The sequence below is a fragment of the Camelus ferus genome, chromosome 10, assembly GCF_009834535.1.
Source record: "Camelus ferus isolate YT-003-E chromosome 10, BCGSAC_Cfer_1.0, whole genome shotgun sequence".
NCBI classification, from domain to species: Eukaryota; Metazoa; Chordata; class Mammalia; order Artiodactyla; family Camelidae; genus Camelus; species Camelus ferus.
The window spans coordinates 4,184,508-4,204,119 of record NC_045705.1 but is presented as its reverse complement, the minus strand read 5'-3'; the positions used below and the strand labels follow the sequence as shown (position 1 = coordinate 4,204,119).

The window sequence follows — 19,612 nt, the reverse complement described above, 5'->3', positions numbered from 1 at the left end:
TCAAATAGGTGAAATCATTTTTACTCAAAATAGTATCTTTCTGCTTTTTCACAAAATCACATATTTTGGATACCTTTTCATATCTGTAACATAGACAGCTACCTCATTCTTTTTAAATGCCACAGAGTAATTCATTGCAAGGGTGTATCACAATTTAGTAATCTATTAACAGACATTCGAACCATTTTCACTTTCTCAGTATTGCAAATAATGTAGTAATCAATATCTACCTAGAGGTATTTCTACACATTTCTAGAGTTTTTTTCCTTTAAAAAAGATCAGTTTCTGGAAGTAGAATGGTTGGGTCAACGTAATGGACATTTTTAATAGATAACACCAAACTGCCCTCCAACTTTCAAATGGTTAGTTTTCACTGTTTAATCAATCCGATTGTTGGCATGCCCATTATTATTTTAATCAGAGATAATTATTAGCACACTGAACATTTTTCAAACTTATGTAGACTATGCTTTATGAATTGTCTTTACATCTTCTGTTCATTTTTCTTTTTGGCTGTTGATCTTTTTTTGTTTGTAAGAACAAAGGTTTGTAAAAACATTCTGCATTTTAGCAATAACATTCTTTTAATTTATATATGTGTCCCAAATAGTTTTCCACTTTGTCCTTTGACTTTTTTTCCTGCCTTATAGAAAAAGTTTGAAATTTATTTATGCAGAAGAAATTGAGCAAATTTGGTTTTGAATTCTGGATTTCATGTGAATATTAGAAAGGTTTGTCATTCCAATATTATAAATACCTATTTCCACCTTTTCTTCCCATGTGTTTGAGTCTTTTTCCTTAAAAAAAAAAAACAACAAAACACTTAAATTGTTGACCCACCTTAAACTTTTCTTTTGTATAATAAGCCAAAATTCCAAGACCATTTATTGAATAACCCATCTGAAAATGGAAGCTCCTTAACTCCCAACCTTCATCTAATTGTTAAAGGTTGTGAACAGATCCTAGAAAATCACCTTTTCTAACTATTCCAGGGCAAAATAAATAAGCTTTTCCAGCATTACCTACTACTTATGTTAAGTTACTTAATTTGTGAGTCTCTGCTAATGTACCTAAAAAGTGGGGATGAGAACAGAAGTATGAACATCAGTCACTTAGCATGGTTCCTGTCATATACAGGCAGTCAGGAGTGATAGTGACTGGCACCTTGCTCCCTGATGCTCTTGTAGCAGCCGAAGGCTGCATCACACAACTGAATCGGGCACTAAACCGCACGCTGCCTGCAAGCTCCTTGAAGCCAAGGCCAGTACCTTCTACTGCAGAGGCTGGAAGGGTCCAGTACAGACTAAGAGCGTGGGCCCCAGGAATTGAGTTCTGCTCTACTTCTTAGTAACGGGGTGAGCCGCATCTGTAAAGTGAGGAAAACCGCCTGCCTGAGAGGACTGTTGTGAGGGTTAAATAAGTTAGTACATGTAAAATGATTAGGGGAGTGCCTAAATTTAGTACACACCAAAAAGTAACAGGCATTATTCTTACTCTTTAATTTTATATATCCTCCAAATGTCACAGCACAATTTTGAGCTCATGGTCCATATTCACTACTCGCTTACTCAATCTCAAAAATAAATCACCTTGTCTTAGAAGAGAAAATAACATTGAAAGTAGTTTTTCCTAAAGAAATGGTGACTATTGTTGATTACTATGCTTCAAAAGAAAAATTATATGATTTCCTCAAATGTGTATAAAGTATGTAACACCAGAGGCTGTAATAGCAGTTGAGAATGGAACCAGAAATCTAAGTTAACTACATTTTTAAAAATTTAGCATGAAAATTTACTTCTTTGCTTTGTAGAAAAAAAGTAAAAAGGAAAACAGAACAGGCAGATAAATTATGTGAGGTACATATTACGTAGTTTGTTCCAAGAGGGTCGTCCAGCAACAAGAAGGATATTGTGCAGGAGGGAACTTTAATTCGAAAAGATACAAGCACCTCAGTGTTCACAGCAGCACTATATACAATAGCCAAGGCATGGAAACAACCTACATGTCCATTGACAGATGCCTGGATAAAGAAGTTGTGGTATATTTATACAATGGAATATAACTCAGCCATAAAAAGAACAAAATAATGCCATTTGCGGCAACATGGATGGATGTGGAGATTGTCATTCTAAGTGAAGTAAGCCAGAAAGAGAAAAAAAAAATACCATGTGATAGCACATATAAATGGAATCTAAAAAAGAGACAAATGAACTTTTTACAAAACCTAAACAGACTCACAGACATAGAAAACAAATTTATGGTTACTGGGAGGGGAAGAGGGTGGGAAGGGATAAATTAGGAGTTCAAGATTTGCAGATAATAACTACTGTATATAAAACAGATAAACAAGAAGTTCATACTGTATAGCACAGGAAACTATATCCAGTATCTTGTAGTAACCTATAATGAAAAAGAATATGAAAAGGAATATATGTATGTGTATGTATGACAGGGACATTACACTGTACACCAGAAATTGACACAACGTTATAAACTGACTATAGTTCAATTAAAAAAAAAAAAAGGAAAACTTATGGTTACCAAAGGGTAAAGGGGGAAAGGGATAAATTAGGAGTTTGGGATTAGCAGATATGAACTACTATATATAAAATAGATAAACAACAAAGTCCTACTATATATAGTACAGGGAACTATATTCAATATCTGGTAATAGCCTATAATGAAAAAAGAGTATGAAGTGGCAAATATATATATATATACATATATATATATATGTATATATATATATACACATACACACATATATATATAACTGAACAACTGTGCTGTATACCAGAAATTAACACAACACTGTAAATCAAGTATACTTCAATAAAAATAAAATAAATATAAAAAAGAAGGATATTGTGTTCACCTACTCTTCTACAAATTAGGTAGATACGGAAGGTTATAGGGGATGTGACTTTCTAATGTTCTACATGAGGATAAAGTTTAAAAATCCTGGGAAGTAAATAATTTGTGTGCCTGTTTTGGAGTCTCTGTCTTAAGCATCATTTATTCCAATCAATTCTTTTAAGAAGTTACTGATGAAATATTTCCTGCAGTTACTTTGTTTTGCTGACAAAAGAGAGAGCTCTATAATTTATATGTGGTTTTCAGGTGATAAAGTTGATATTCTGTTAGAACACTGAACAGTTAGATTTGAAATCTTGACTAATGTTCATCCTATCTTTGCAGAGATGTTAAAAAGCTTTCAGCAAATAAAGTCAAGAAACTGTGTAAGATTGGCTCAAGTATCTGAATAAACACTCAACTGCAGCCTAAGAGTTTCCTGTCATAATGCAGTGGTATTTAAGGAAAATGTTGGCAGAGAATTCTATGTTCAAATAAAATCTTAAGTGGAAGAGTCAACTAAATGAACAGAGAAAAGCAGAGCTGTTCTGGGCTGAAAAGAAATGGGACTGAGGTACGGAGCACAACTTGAAAACCAGTCCCCCCCAAATATACCATGTTTCTGTGTCTGAAAAATTATACAGTAACTAATATTTGTTCAAATACAAAACAATCTGTAGAGACAATGTAGAAGCATGGGAAACACAGAAGGTGGAGTCAGACGCCCTGGGTTTGAATCTTGGCCCCTGTACTTTGCAGTGACTGCTAACATACTCAGTGGTGAGATACAAATAATCAGTGTACCTCCACCTCATGGGGCTCTCAGAGGGACTGAATGACTTAACCCAGTAAAGCACTCAGAACACTGCCCAGGTCATAGTCAAGGGTAGTAAAGTGTTTGTTAAATGAATAAGCCTCTTACATAACATCAGAATATGTTACTGGAAGAAACCTGCAATCCTTCTCGATTTGCCTAATTGAATGCTATGGTATATCGTGGGCTTCACTCATATCCAAGTATGCTCATGCTCCCTGACTGTAAAACAGGATTTTTGTTTTGTTTTTGTTTTCTTCTTCTTGGTTTTGTGCACATCAAAGACAGGCACTGCATACATATTCATCTTTGTAGTCCCAACACAAGTATCCTCTAAATGCAGTAAGTATCAATGCATGTTTTCTGGAGTGAATAAATTAATGAATTATATCATTTTTGCAGCATGAAGCAAGCCAATCATCTAATTCATGTAGAGTTAGGTATCAAAATACTTAATTATATTCTAGAAAGAGAAGCAAGGCACGTACCTAAGGAGGCAAGTGCAAAAAAGTAATGTTCAAATAATGGCCTAAGAGTGATGTCTTAATTAGAGGGTTTTTCATTTTATGAAGTATTATGTAACAGTTAAAAGAACAAGCTAGGACTGTATATAAACATACAGGGCTTCAAGTCATTGTTTCATGAAAAAAATAAGATGAGGAACGATACACAAATTATAATCTGTGATACCGTTTATGTGTTAACATATCCAAAACAACATACCACACACACACACACACACACACACTAATGTAAAAAACTGAGGTAGATATATAGAAGAATGGTAGGAAGTGAACAGATTAGAGGTATTGATCAAGAGGATTTAAGCCTCATTGGTAATGTTTTAATTTTTTAAGAAGCATGTATTTTTGCATTACATACTTAGTACTGTAAGTACAACTCAAAGGCTAGAGCAAGAGCACTAGCTGTTAGCTGAGCACGTATGTTCATACCAATACTTCCTCTTCACGTTCTTGCAGTAGATTTAAGACGCAGGTTCTGAAGGAATAATAATAACTGGGGAACCCTCCATAACCAAATATTGAGCAGATAACACCAAATGCCATCTTTCTCACCATTTCTTTCCCAGTAAAGTCGAGGCTTACTTTAATGGGTCTTAATGCAAAATTCTGCTTAAAACTACTTTACTATTTATGCTCAATATTAAATTGAGAGACCTTCAGCTTGAGAATTAATAATCCAGTTTATTATTTACTAATAATAGTGTTTATTATTATTTATTAGAGTTTAGAAGTAAAGTCCAGTGAATTACTACAAGTTTATTTTTAAGATAACAGGAAAACTGCCATAAAGTAGACTCTACTAAATATAAAATTAAATTAAACAAGATTACTGGAAAATTATCTTCTCAGAGGCCCAAATATAAATCAAAGAAATTATAGTGGAAAGGATTGTTGAATAATTTTGTGGCCTACAAAAGATGGAAAAAGCACTATAGAGCTCTAAAGACAAGAAAAATCATAAATTTGTCAACAAAAATGTAAATGTACAAAGCAGACTTTAAAGCAAGGAAAATTATTAGGAATAAAGAGGAGCATTACTTAACGATAAAGCAGTCAATTCTACAAAAAGACATAATAATCCTTAACGTGTATGCATCTAACAACAGAGCATCAAAATTTTGTGAAGTAAAAATGGACAGAACTGCAAGGAAAAATAGATGAATCCACTATCATAGTCAGATACTTCAACACCGCTCTATCAGAAATGGACAGATTCAGCAGAAAATCAAAAGGACATAGCTGAACTCAACATTGCCATTCAACTGGATATAACTGACATCTATAGACTACTTCATCCAACAGTAGCAGAATACACCTTCTTCTCAAGATCACATGAAATATTCACCAAGATAAACCATATTCTAGGCCATAAAACAAACCTTAACACATTTTAAGAACAGAACTCATACACTATCTATTCTTAGACCACAAAGAAATTAAACTAGAAATCAGTAACAGACAACTAGAAAATTTCAAAGTACATGAAGATTTAACACACCTTTAAATGACAAATGATTTGAAATTTCAAGAGAACTTCTAAAGTACTTTGAACTAAATGAAAATGAAAACACAAACATCGAAAGCAGTGCTTAGAGAGACATTTTTAGCATTAAATGTATGTATTAGGAAAGATCTAAAATCAGTCTTCTAAACTTTCACCTTAGGGAACTAGAAAAAGAAGAGCAAATTAACCCAAATAAGTAGAAGAAAAGAAATGATAAAAAAAAAATTAGATCAGAAATCAATAAAACTGAAAACAGGAAATCAATAAGGAAAAGAAATAAAACCAACAGCTGGTTCTTTGAAAAGATCAATAAAATCAGTAAGTCTCTAGCTAGGCTAACTAGCAAAAAAAAGAGAGAAGACACAAATTACAAAATGTTAGAAGTGAAAGAGGAGATTGCACTTTAGACCTTATGGGCATTAAAAAGGTAACAAAGAATGCCATGAACAACTCTATGCCTACAAATTTGATCACGTGGATGAAATCGACCAGTGCTTTGAAAGAAACAATCTGCCAAAACATACAAGAAGGAACAGACAATCTGAAGAGGCCTATATCTATTTAAGAAATTGAATCAATAATTAATAACTTTCTAAAACACAAAGCATCATTTCCAGATGGGCTCACTAGTGAATTCTACCAAACATTTAAGGAAGAAACTATACCAGTTCTCTACAATCTCTTTCAGAGATGAAAACAGAAAGAATGTTTCCTAGTTCATTCTACAAGGCCAGCATTACCCTAATACAAAACCAGACAAAGACACTGCAAGAAATGAAAACTACTGACTAATTTCTCTCATGAACATAGATATAAAAAACCTCAACAAAATCTTAGCAAATCAAATCCAAAAAGATATAAAAATTATTGGGCATCATGACCAAATAGGATTTATCTCAAGTACGCAAGTCTGGCTCAACATCTGAAAATTAATGTATTCTACTACATTAACAAGCTAAAAAAGAAAAATCACATGAGCATATCAACAGAAGTATGAAAAGCATTTGACAAAAACCAACAATCATTTATGATAAAAACTCTCAGTGAACTAGTAGAGAGGAACTTTCTCAACTTTATTTTAAAAGATCTACAAAAACCTACAGCAAATATCATACTCAATGGTGAGAAACTAGAAATTTTCCCATTAGATTAGGAACAAGCCAGAGATATCTCTTCTCACCACTCATTTTCAACATTGTAGTGCAAGTTCTACAAATGCAAAGGGAAGTAAGAAATATACTCATTGGGAATAAAGGGATAAAACTGTCTTTGTTTGCAGAAAACATGTTCTTCAATGTAGAAAATCCAAAAAGTACTGACAGGACAACTCTGGGAACTAATAAGCAATTATGGCAAGTTCACAGGATACAGGCTAATACACAAAAGTCAGTTGCTTTCCTATGTACCACCAATGAACAAGTGGAATTTGAAATTAAAAATAATGCCACTTACATTAGTGCCCCCCAAAATGAAGTACTTAGATATAAATGTAATAAAATATGTATTCGATCCATGAGGAAAACTGTAAAGCTCTAATGAATGAAATAAAAGAACAAAATAAATGGGGAGATATTCCATGTTCATGGATAGGAAGGTTCAATATTGTCAAGATGTCAGTTCTTCCTAATGTGATCTCAGATTCAATGTAAGCCCAGTCAAAATCCCAAAGGTCATTTTATGGATATTAACAAAATGATTTTAAAGTTTATATGGGGAGGAAAAAGATCACAACAGGCAACACAGTATTTAGGTTGGAGGACTGATACTACCTGACTTCAAGACTTACTATAAAGCTACAGTAATCAAGACACTGCAGTATTGATGAAAAACTAAACAACTAGACCAAAGGAATAAAATATAAAGCCTAAAATCAGACCCACAGATAAATAATTAACTTATCGTTGACAAAGGAGCAAAGGTAATACAAATGAGCAAGGACAGTCTTTTCAACAAATAGAGCTGGAACAACTGGACATCTGCATGTAAAAAAGCGAATCTAGACACAGACCTTACACTCTTCACAAAATTTACTCAAAATGGATCACAGAACTAAATATAAAATGCAAAACTAAAATTCCTAAAAGATAACATAGGAGCAAATTGAAATGGCCTTGGGTTTGGCAATAACTTTTCAGAGATAACACCGAAGTCGTAATCCACGAAAGAAAGAATTGAGAAACCAGATTTCATTAAAAATAAAATTTTCTGCTATCTGAAAGACACTGTCAAGAGAATAAAAAGACAGAGTGAAAGAAAATATTTGCTAAACACATTTCTGATAAAGGACTTTTATCCAAAATATACAAAAATACTCTTAAAAACTCAACAAAAAGAACCCAATTAAAAAATGAGCCAAAGATCTTAACAAACACATCACCAAAGAAGATGTACAGATGGCAAATAAACATTATGAAAACATACTTCATATCATACTTCATCAGGGAAATTCAAGTCAAAACAATAATATGCTACCACTACACATCTATTAGCATGGCCAAAATTTGAAGCACTGACAAACATAAATGCTGACAAGGATGTGGAGCAGGAGGAACTCTCATTTATTGCCAATGGGAATGTTAAATGGTACCACCACTTTGGAAGACACTTCTGTGGTTTCTCACAAAAATAAATACATTCTTATCATATGACCATGCAATTACACTTCTTGGTAATTGTTCTAAGGAGATGAACATTTATGTTCATACAAATGTCTGCACACAGATCTTTAAAGCAGGTTTATTCATAATTGCCAAAACTTGGAAGCAATCAAGATGTCTTCCACTAAGTTAATAGATAAATAAACTGTATTATATCCAGGCAATGGAAATTTATTCGGCACTAAAAAGAAATGAGTTTTACACCTGGAGGAAGCTTAAATGCATATTGCTAAGTGGTTGACAGGAGTTGGGGGCAGGAGAGGATGAACAGACCACACAGGTTTTGGGAGGGGGCAGTGAAAATACTCTATGATACTATAATCATGGATACATGTGATTAAACATTTGTCCAAACCCACTGAATGTGCAACACCAACAGTAAACCCTAATGGATTTAGGCAATAACGATATGTCGATGTAGGTACATCAGTCGTAACAAATGTACCACTCTGGTGGACGATTTTGGTAATGAGGGAAGCTATGCCCCTGTCAGGGCAGGAAATAAATGGGAAATCTCTGTACCTTCCTCCTCAATTTTGTTGTAAATCTAAAATTGCCCTTAAAAACAATAAAATCTTAAAATTTTTTTTGAATGTTCATTATTTCTCTTGTGTAAGTCATATGAGGGAGAACTTTGCTATGAAATCAGTTATCATTTTTAGGCTATGACAACAACTCTACTCCACTTCAGAAAGAAATAGATTATTCTTTAAAGTGTTTAATTTTTTTGTCTATAGTCCACTTATGACGGTATCTTTCTAATTCTAAAAGGCTTTTCCCACTGTCCTTATTTGTCAGAGGGGTCCATTCTCTAGTTGTCCAGGCATAACCTCTTCATTTAGCACATCTATAATTCCTCACATGCATGCTAACTGATAGACTGTCCCCTTCCTTCACTACACTAAAAACTCCAGCCAGGTCTGCAGCCAGCCAGGTCTATCTTACTTTACTGCTTTTCAGCTGGCACCTAGCATAGTGCCTGGCATACAGCAAGTGCTCAATAAAAATCTGGTTAATTAATACATGATCAAAAAAAAATTAGATAAACATAGAGAACGTTACACTAAGGGAGATAAGCCAGACAGAGAAAGACAAATACTTCGTGGTGTCTTTTGTATGTGGAATCAAAAAAATAAGCTGAATTTACAGATACAGAAAGCAGAAAAGCGGCTGTTAGGGGCTGGATGGTGGGGGAAATAGGGAGAGGCTGGCAAAAGGGTACAGACATTCAGTCATAAGGTAAATAAGGTGGGAGGACCTCATGTATAACATCAGACTATAGTTGATAACATTGTATTATAATTGAAATTTGCTAAGAGAGTTGGTAGGACTTAAATGTTCATGCGAAAAATATAGGTAAATAGGTGAGGTGACAAATATGTCAGTTAACTAGAGGGTGGGAAATCCTTCCACTATGTACACATACATCAAATCATCGCATTGTACACTTTAAATATCTTACAATTTTATTTGTCAATTACACCTCAATAAAGGTATACCTATGTAATATATAATCAAAAATCGATCAATACCTACTTAGCCTAGTGTCTTCCAAAAATAGATTTCAACTGTATTATAATATTTCTCAGCCATATTCCAGCAAATGTGTTCACTACTCATGCTGTCACAATGCAAAACATGCAAAGAATAAGAGCCTGGCATCATCTCTCATTAGCTCCTTTAGCAAACAGTTCTTCATTGAATGTTTAGTATATTCCTAGCACTGAGCTAGTCACAGTGCATACAGAATAGACTAGTGAGAAATTATCTTCTCCTTCTTAATACAAGGCCACTAGCCTGTATTTATAAGGCTGGCAGGTCATTCTGACTTCTTGAGAGGTACCGAGACAATTCCTGACCTCCTGATTCACTCCAAGTCTTAGTAAAGGGATGCAATGGGCTATTCAACCAGTTGCTTTTGCCTAATTCATTTTTTTAACTTAAGAGAGGTCATTTCTCCCCTCTTATACCCCCAGTTCCTAAGTGGTTTCTTTTTCCTCTGCCTCTTCTCTTTTCAGTCTCATACCGAGAGAAACCCAGTCTTCTTGGGTGACTTCTTTATAGGCTTTATTGTCTCCCACTCCTAACTTGGAGGAAAGGTGGGGAAACTGGATCTTGACCCCTGACTGCCTTTTCATTGCTGCCCTAAATGTGAAGTTAATATCACCCATCCATTCACATCACACACTTCTAATCACCCTTGGTCTTGCGTTCTCCTTTAGAATTTACCTTTACTTCCCCAGATGATTTATCACCTGACTCATAGTTTTTCTTCCCACCTTCTATTGTTTCTCTTTGGAATTTAAACTGAACTTCCTATTATGAGAAAGGAAGTATGGTGGTGAAGGGCACACACTCTGGAGTCACTCCACTTGGATTTGAATTCTACTCTACCACTGTGATTATGGCAATTTAACATCTCTGGACCTTAGCTTCATTATTTGTAAATTAAAAGTAATAATAATGTCTACATTATAATACTTCAATGAGTTAGGATCCATAAAGCACGTAGTCACTAGTACATAGAAAGCACTCTAAAACGCCATTACTATCATTATCCTTGGCAATATTAACACCCATATTGTGGACTCCACACATAGTTCTACCTTGAGCCAACTCACCACATAGCCCTACTTTACTCTTAAGATTCCAAGCCTGGTATTTCTCTTCAACTATAAAAATTCTTCTATTCATCTTTCTCACTCTTGAGAACTCCCAGAACCTGCTCTCTATTTTCTTGCCTTAAATCACTGATTCTCTCCCAATTCATCCAACACTGCCAATCAAACTCCCTAACCTTTAATTCTAATTATTTTCTAGTATGAATCTTCAAGTCTTAGTCTAATCTTAATTGCTTCACTCTTCTTTGAACATACACACTTACAAGCATTCCTCAATGCCCAGAGATCAATAACCTTACTTGTCTTTTAATAACCAATGAATGATTTATCTACATCTTGAGCTCCTCTTTGTAAATATTGCTGAATAAAGCTACTTCATCTCTACTTCTTGAAACAAAACCAGAACCATGCAGGGGTCCAACAAATGCTTTCTAAAAGTAAATCTGGGAAGGCATCTTTTATGTTTGGGGTGCTATTCTGATAATCATGATGTGTAAGCATTTGCATTTTAATTGCAGCACTCTTGTAAGTAACTTCCAAGAATTTCTGAAATAACTTCCAAGAATTAATCAGTAATTATCATATACTTACTTTTGCACACCCTATCTGATTTATAAGCACTGCAATTTAAAAAAGTCAATGTTGATTAACAATCAGCTACTAACTAGCTATATGCTCTTTAGAAACCCAGATTTATGTCTTTGGGACTGTGTTTCTTTAGAAAAAGGGAGCTCGGATAGAATAAGCTGGTTTTAAGGCAATTCCAAGGGGGTCATTCACTTAAAAATTAGACTAAGGAGACTGTAAGAATAAAGGAAATCATACTAGTGCAAAAGAGGATGTTCAAGAAACCAGAACCAAATTCAGATGGGAACAGTAACTCCAATTACATACTGGAGAATTGACTGTTCCACACAAAGGTCTTCCATCTGTAACAATGACTAAATGATGTCAGCGGGAAAGTGAAGGCCAGTCTCAGTTGCCCCATTTTCTCACATACCCTCTTTTTGCAGTACCTCAATTAATTTAAAGCACAGTTGAGACTCCATGAAGCTGAATACACATGTTCAACATCAGTTAAATACATTCATCCTTGGTGGGGAAAAAATCATGTTCTAGAAATATACAAAGCAATTATTTTTTATGAAGGGGTGGGGGTACATAAACCATTAATAAATAGTTGGGAATTATTTACATCAAAAAGCATAACAGTTGGAAAGAATGATCTGCTAGGTATCTACAGGGACAGTGAACTTCTTTGATAAATGTCTTCTTGGTTAATATTCTTTTGGTGTAAATGTGCATTAAATATACATGTCAGCTCCTTTGAAAGCCTCCTTAAGGTAAAAACTCCCTACTCCCTCTTTTCCTACTTATAAGTAGAGGCTCTTGAAATTGGAAAACTCACAAACAGAAAGCTAAAAAAAAGCAGACATTAAGATCTTTGGTTCCTTGTCTACATGTGATCTCAGCACTCCACAGAGAAGCCTAAAACTCATGTCAGCTTGTTACAAAATACACTCATTGCTAGAATTCAATGTGAAATAATCTTTAAATGTATTTCTATCTTCAAATATAAATGTGTTTGGCTGCTTAGAGTTTGGTATAGATAAAATGAGGAATTGAAAATATTTTCTATGAAAGGTCAAGTCTGAAATACTTATGCAAGTCAACCCAAAATCATTAGATAAATACATAATTCAGATTATTTTAAAAACAGGAAAGCCTTAATTAAAGCAAAATACTTCTTCAGATATTATATTACTGTGATGTCCAGATTTTTCATTTGCTTTAAACGGTTTATGCCTATCCCCCATATACACTTACAGAAATTAACAAAAAGGGAACCTTAAGAATTTCTTTAGAATTACCTTTAAAATTGTATACAAATATTACATAAATATGCGTGTAAAGAGAAGACAGTCATGTAGAAACTATGTACCTATGTCACATGTATTATATAAACATATATATATATAAAACGGATGACTTTTACCATTTTTCTTTTCAAAGAAATTTTGAACTGTATGTTATATATGATACATATGATGGAAATGTAAAAATACAATCAAAACAATGCTGTTTCTTTAAAGTTAAATAGTTAATGAACAACGGGAGCATCGTTCCCACGATTAATATGACTTATGTGTAACATTAACAGTATTAGCCAAATAGCATGTAATTATAATATCCAACCACATCCAATATGGAGTATTATAAATAAAAATATATTGTTAAAACATCACGTTTTAAGTTATATGGAAATATCACCATTTCTTAGAAGCAGCAAGGGCTAATTAAAGTCTGTAAATTAGATGGCCTGTATTTATGATGAAAGAAACAAGAAAGGATCAGGGGAAAGGAGCCTACCTTCCATTGCCCTTTTAAAGAAGACCTTACAGCTCCCACAGGTGAGGACACCATAGTGACAGCCTGATGCTTCATCCCCACAGATTAAACAAATCTTCTGAGGTAATGACTCGAAGCTGTACTGTGGGCTCTGGCTGGCTTCTGAATCCGGCCTTGAAATGCAAAACAAAGTACTCCATTTATTTTTAGGTGCACCACTATCTAATAACTAAAGTCTTCTCAACCCAGAATTGACAGACTGAAAGGGGATTTTTCAAATAGAACTGTATCCATACACACTTGAAAGACATACAAACTAAACTTGATGTACCACCTGTTACTGGACTCACCAGACCTGCAGGTTATTTGCTATTTATCAGGAGTATCAATGTGAAAGAGTAATAATTAATATATAATTATATATTCAGAAGAGGTCTATTGGTTACAAAAAAAAACCTTTCTAAACTCCTTATAGAGAATCAATTTAGTCTTTGACAAATTAAAAAATGCTATGGCCTTCTTGTACGCTGGGTAACAGTAAATGTGGTTTTGCTTTAAGAGTATAGGCATCTTTCGCAATGCTTTTGCGTTTTCAAAACTTAACTCTGTAACAATTACTTAAACAAGTATATGTGTTTGCCATTTGAAAGCACTGTTTAATATACTGACACTTTTGACTAGCCACAGCACAAGATTCCAAACCGAGAGCATTCTTTCTCTTTAAAATTCCATTACTCTCATATGTAAATTGTTTTTAAAACCTGTATGAAAAAAGTTGTAGCGAACCCGAAATAATATTAGAATACCGTGCACCGCAGTAATTGATGTTCAAAGCCGTAACTTAAACATATAATAAATTAATTTTAACCTTGAGATTCGTATGAAAATGAAGCCGTTAAGGGTCCAGATTCCTAAAATGGTTCTGCTTTTGGCTCTAGCCCGCTACCCGCCACCCAGTGCCACCCCTTCCGGGAGAGCGGTGCGTTAAAGTCTCTCCAGGACAGACCTTCCCTGTAACTGTCCTTCTACGAAGAAAAGCATTTTATAAAGCCCCCTACTCGCCGCACCCTTTCCGCTCCGCGGGCTACAGCGGACCTGGAGTGACGCTGCACTTTTTAAAACCACGGCTGGTCTTGCCTTGGAATCGCGCAGATTTGGAAAGTTTAGAAAGATATTTCCGGAGAGGCACGCTCCAGAAGCAATATGTTCTGCTCCCCCTTGGTGTCTCCCCCCCCCGCCCCGCTCCCCCAAAAAGAGGAGCGGTAAGGAAAAGGCCGCCAACCTGTGCTGCGCCCCGCCCCGGCCACCCACCCCTCACCGCCACTCGGGGGAGCGCGAGCCGGAGCCGGGAGCTGGCGGCGGCGAGGCATCGCACCGCACCGCACCGCGACTCTCGCGACTCTCGGGCCCTCACCTCAGGTAGTTGAGATAGGGCTGGTAGACCTGCGGCAGGCCCTCCTTCAGCACCGCGGTCTGGTAGCCGAGCTGCGGGAGCCCGTTGAGGCCGAGCGGCGGGTAGAGCGCAGGGGCCGCCCCCGCGGCGGCGGCCGAGGCGGAGGTGGACGGCAGGCTGTCCCGCGGCAGCAAACAGGCACCCACGCCCGGCGCCTTGCAGGGCGGCGGCGCGAACGGGCTCTGCTGGGGCGGCGCGCCCTCCGCCTTGTACAGGATGCACTCCAGGGTCGACCCCGACGAGGACGCGGACGAGACCGAAGCACTGGCGGGTGCGGCCGTCGCCGCTTCCACGGGCCTGGACGACGGCGCTCGCGGAGGCAGCGACGGCGGCGCCAGGGGGAAATCCGCGAAGACGCCAGGGTTGGCACCCGCCAGCAGGTACGGCCGCGGGGAGCTCGCGGCGGCCTCGGCGCCTTCCTCCTCCTCCTTGATTTTCAGGGTGGGCGGCTGGTAGTCGCCATAGAGCGGAAACCCGTCGTCCCTGGGCTCGGCGTCGGGGGGGTACGCGCAGTCAGGGAAGTCGGAGGATGAGGCAGAGGGCGAGCCCCGCGGCGGGGCAAAGGCGCCGACAGCCTCGGCCCCGCCGTCATAGCTCTCCCCCTCTAGCAGCTGCCGGGTGCGGGCGGCCAGGAAGGCCGAGTTGAGCGGCAGGAGGGGCACGTGGATAAAATCCACCACCGCAGTGGCCAGCGGGGAGCGCCCGGGCGTCGCGGGCGCGTCGTGCTCCGCCAGGGCGACCCTAGGCGCCGAGAAGCGGGCATCTTCCTTAGGGACCAAGGCGACGCCTCCTGCAGCGGTCCCAGGAGTACCGGTCGCGGCTCCTCCGGCCACCGTGCCTCCCGCAGGCCGGGGTTTGCCCTTCAAAAGCGGACCCACGGAGCTCTCGGACTCGGAGCCATCCTCCTCCTCCTCCACCTCCACCACAGCGGGCTGCGGAGAGGGCTTCACTGCGGCCACGGCCCAGTGATGGCTTCCGGAGGTCGGGGGCAGCAGCTGCCGGGACGGTGCCAGGCCCCTGGGCAGCACTTTATGGGCAGGAGCCATCCCGGGGCTGTCGCCATCCTTGTCCTCTGGCCGGCTCATGAGCGGGGTCAATATCCCCTGGGTGGCAGGGGCAGCCCGGGCGTCTGGGGGAAGCTCGGGGCCAAACAGGCACCAAGGGCTTGTCGCCTCGCAGACAGGGGGGCTAGTGTGGCTCTGCCCCGGACCTGAGGGCGCCAGGAGGGTGTCCAAGACACTGTCCAGCAGACGACTGTCCTTTTCTGGGGGTCCAGAGCTACCACCTCCAGCACCCTCTGTGGCTGCAACTCTGGGATAGGCCCCCTCCACGTCTGACAACGACTGCTGGGCCTGAGTCTTCCCGTCCGGGTCCTGTCCCTGGCAGGGCCGAGGGAAGAGCAGCCCGTCCAGGGAGATGGGTATGGCCGAGGCTGCGGGCGACGCGTCCGAAGCCTGCCTGGCCTGATAGGGGCCTGTGTCCGGGCGTCCCAGCAGAGGGGATCCGTCCTGGGTGGGAGAGGGCGCTCTGCCCGCCACGTGGGGAGCCCGGGGATCCTTTGCCTTCAGCTCAGTCATGACGACCTGGACTGCACTTTTCTCCTCCCCTGTCTCTGGGGAGGAGGGATAGGGGAAAGACGAGGGGGTGTCGGGAATATAGGAGAAGCGGGAGGAGAAAATAGGTGTTGAATTTGGCTGGACCGGACAGTGGAGGGAGGGGGAACGAAATCTCCTCCTCCTGGGTCGGAAGGGGGCGGCACCGGTCAGCTTCTGCCCTCGGCCTCCGTCTGGTAGGCAGGGGAAGGGTGGCAGCGGCTCCGTCCTTGAGGCAGGTGGGGAGAGCAGGTGAAGGTGGTTGTCGGGACCTCGTTTGCTAACTGGGAGAGTTCTTCAAGAGAGTTCCCGACTTCGTCTGAGGACAGGAGACGCAGAGTACTCACGAGTCGGCACTTGAGCGGCGGCGTCTTCGAAAGCAGTGACAGGCGGCTCTCTCTTCCCGACTTTTTTCTCTGGCTTCAGTGCCGTGTTGCTCCCAGTCCCTGACTGCATTCCTCTTCCCTTCTCGCTGAAACCCTGGGGCTACTTTGACCTCTGGGCACAGCCCATCCTGAAGAACAGCCTCGTGTCTGCCGGCTCCCTATAGCGACAGTCATCTCTGCAGCTCTCACATTTCTCAGCAGTCCGGGAGAGGGGACGAAACGCCTGTAGTGAATGGCAGATTCCACTCCAATTCTCACTGAGAATGCTGCTCACACACCAGATCCTTGTACACTCAAATACTACAAGGCTTAAGTAGTGACAGCCTTCGGCTAGCCCCACAGCTTTCTATCAACGCCTCCTCCCCATCTGGAGGCCCCGCCCAAAGCCCCTCCCTACCCCAATTATGGACCAGATCTGAAATTCTGGAGTTGGTGTTCCCAACTGCTAGCCTGAGTAACAGGTACTGTGGAATGGAGCTTCATTAGCATATTAGATTTTATACTGCCAATTAGGAATTATGTCTCATCTAACTGAAGGTGAGAGGATCCTATCGGAAGATACTTTCAAGATTTCAGTTTTGTTAAGATTTGTAACATAGAGGAAGATATGTGGCTGTATGTATTATTTTTAGAATAAAAGAATCAAGGATGATCCTAAATAACAGGAACTTAGGACTTCCAGAAGAGTGAGTACTTTTCAGTTTTCTCTTGCTACAGCAGACATGTCCTGCTCCTCTTGAATAGCCCTCAAGGTGGCAGAGAAATTTGGGAGTGGAAGATCATGGATAATGCTTCTCTACCTGTGCAGGAAGTTTGGATGCTGTGTGTTCTGCCCTAACTCTGACTTATTTTAAGTGTAAAGGAGTTAGGCAGGTAGAGGATGAATGAAGAGGATTCCAGGAAGCAAATATAGTATATTTACACATCAGATAGGAAGACATGGCGTGGGAAGCTATTATGGGTAGAGCATAGAGTAAATGTGGGAATGGAAGGGCATAAGGCTAGATAAATGAACTAATTCATTATTAATACTGTTACTGTTGCTTTGGGGCTTTCCTCTTTCCAGTCCATTTTAAACCACTTAACATGCTTTATTGGATGTAATTAACAGACCATACAGTTCACCTGTCTTAACGTGTACACTTCAATGGAGTTTTTAAAGCATATTCACTGTTGTGTGACTATCACCGCTATTAATTTTGGACCATTTACATCACCCCCCCCCCAAAAAAAAACCCATACCCGTTAACAGTCACTCATTTTCCTTTAAAATCTATGAGCAGCCACTGAATCTACTTCTCTTCTCCCTGGATTTGTCTATTCTGAACGATTCATATAAATCGAATCATACCATATGTGGTCTTTTCTTCTGGCTTCTTTCACTTAGCATAATGTTTTCAAGGTTCAGCCATGTGGTAGCATGTGTCAGTACTTCACTCCCTTTTATTGCCAAGTAATATTTCATTGTATGGATTTACTGTTATGGATTTTTTATTATAGCCTTCACAGTGTGTGTTTGTGTGAAGTTGTATCTCACGGTGGTTTTGATTGACATTTCCCTGATGGTTAGTGCCATTGAATCAGTAGAAGTTGTGAAATCCAGATAGCACTGCCAGGTAATCTTTTAAGACCTTTACATGTATTAACTTATTTAGTCTTTCAACGGTTCCATTTCATAGCTGAGAAAACTGAAACACAGAGTTGCCCAATATTATAAAGATAATTGAGTACCAAAGCCATATTTGAATCCAGGTGTTCAAATGCTAGCCTTCTTAGGAGTGTGATTTTTAAATAGCACATGGCTCAGTATGTGGTTTGCAGGTTGCTGTAGTCATAAAATTGACACTAAGTCTCATTTTACATGGCAGACTATATTTGATTGGCTATAAAAATTCCCTCAAACCAGACAGTCTGACTACGTTCTTTCCATAAGCTCAAAAATCTTGAAGAGAGAAAACAATAATAGAGATGCCAGATTGTCCAAAATCACCATTATGCCATGAAATCTGATGCTGGTTAATTAGCATTGTTGGCACAAGGGTTCCCCAATATACAAATCTTAGAGTGAAACAAACTCACTAAATACACTGGTTAAAAATAGAACTACTACATAATCCAGCAATTCCACTCCTGGGTATTTATCTGAAGAAAACAAAAGCACTAATTAGAAAAGATATATGTACCCCTATGATCACTGTGGCTTTATAATAGCCAAGATACGGAAGCAACCTAAGTGCCTGTCAGTAAATGAAAGAATTAAAAAGATGTGTGATATATTTTATATATGTATATTTATATATACATATATATATAAAATGGAATATATAGTTTTATATATATATACATAATGGAATATTTCTCAACCATAGACAAGAATGGAAGCTTGCTATTTGTGACAACATGGATGAACTGTGAGGACATTATGTTAAATGAAATAAGTCAGACAGAGAAAGACAAATACTACATGATTTCACTTATATATGGAATCTAAAAAACAAAACAAGTGAACAAACAAAACAGAAACAGAGTTATAGATATAGAGAACAAACAGGTAGTTGCCAAAGGGGAGGGGGGTGAGGGGATGAAAGAAATAGGTAAGGAGATTAAGTGGTGTAAACTTCCAGTAATGAAATAAATGAGTCGCAGATATGAGATGTACAGTATAGGGAATATAGTCAGTACCTATGTAATATCTTCATGTGGTGGCATATCATAACTAGACTTATGGTGATCAGTTTGAAATGTATAGAAATGTCAAATTACCAGGTTGATAGAGTGAACTAACACAGTATAGGTCACTTATACTCAAAACAAACAAACAAAAAAGCAATCTCAGAAAAAGAGATGGGATTTGTGGGT

The 19,612-nt window shown here is 39.0% G+C and overlaps 1 protein-coding gene across 3 annotated transcripts in view; it reads right to left on the bottom strand.

Moving 5' to 3' along the window:
- Nucleotides 1-17,361, bottom strand: part of PGR (progesterone receptor) — a 90,811-nt gene extending 73,450 nt beyond the window's left edge. Inside the window, exons 1-2 of one of the 3 annotated variants that reach the window (XM_032488260.1) lie at nt 14,737-17,361; nt 13,344-13,495 (exon numbers count right to left, since the gene is read on the bottom strand). In XM_032488260.1, the coding sequence (XP_032344151.1) occupies nt 13,344-13,495; nt 14,737-16,352 (1,768 nt within the window). In that variant the 5' untranslated portion in view covers nt 16,353-17,361. The remainder of the gene's footprint in view (nt 1-13,343; nt 13,496-14,736) is intronic. The other 2 variants (XM_032488261.1, XM_032488259.1) reach the window with 2 other exon arrangements.
- Nucleotides 17,362-19,612: the final 2,251 nt, after the last annotated feature.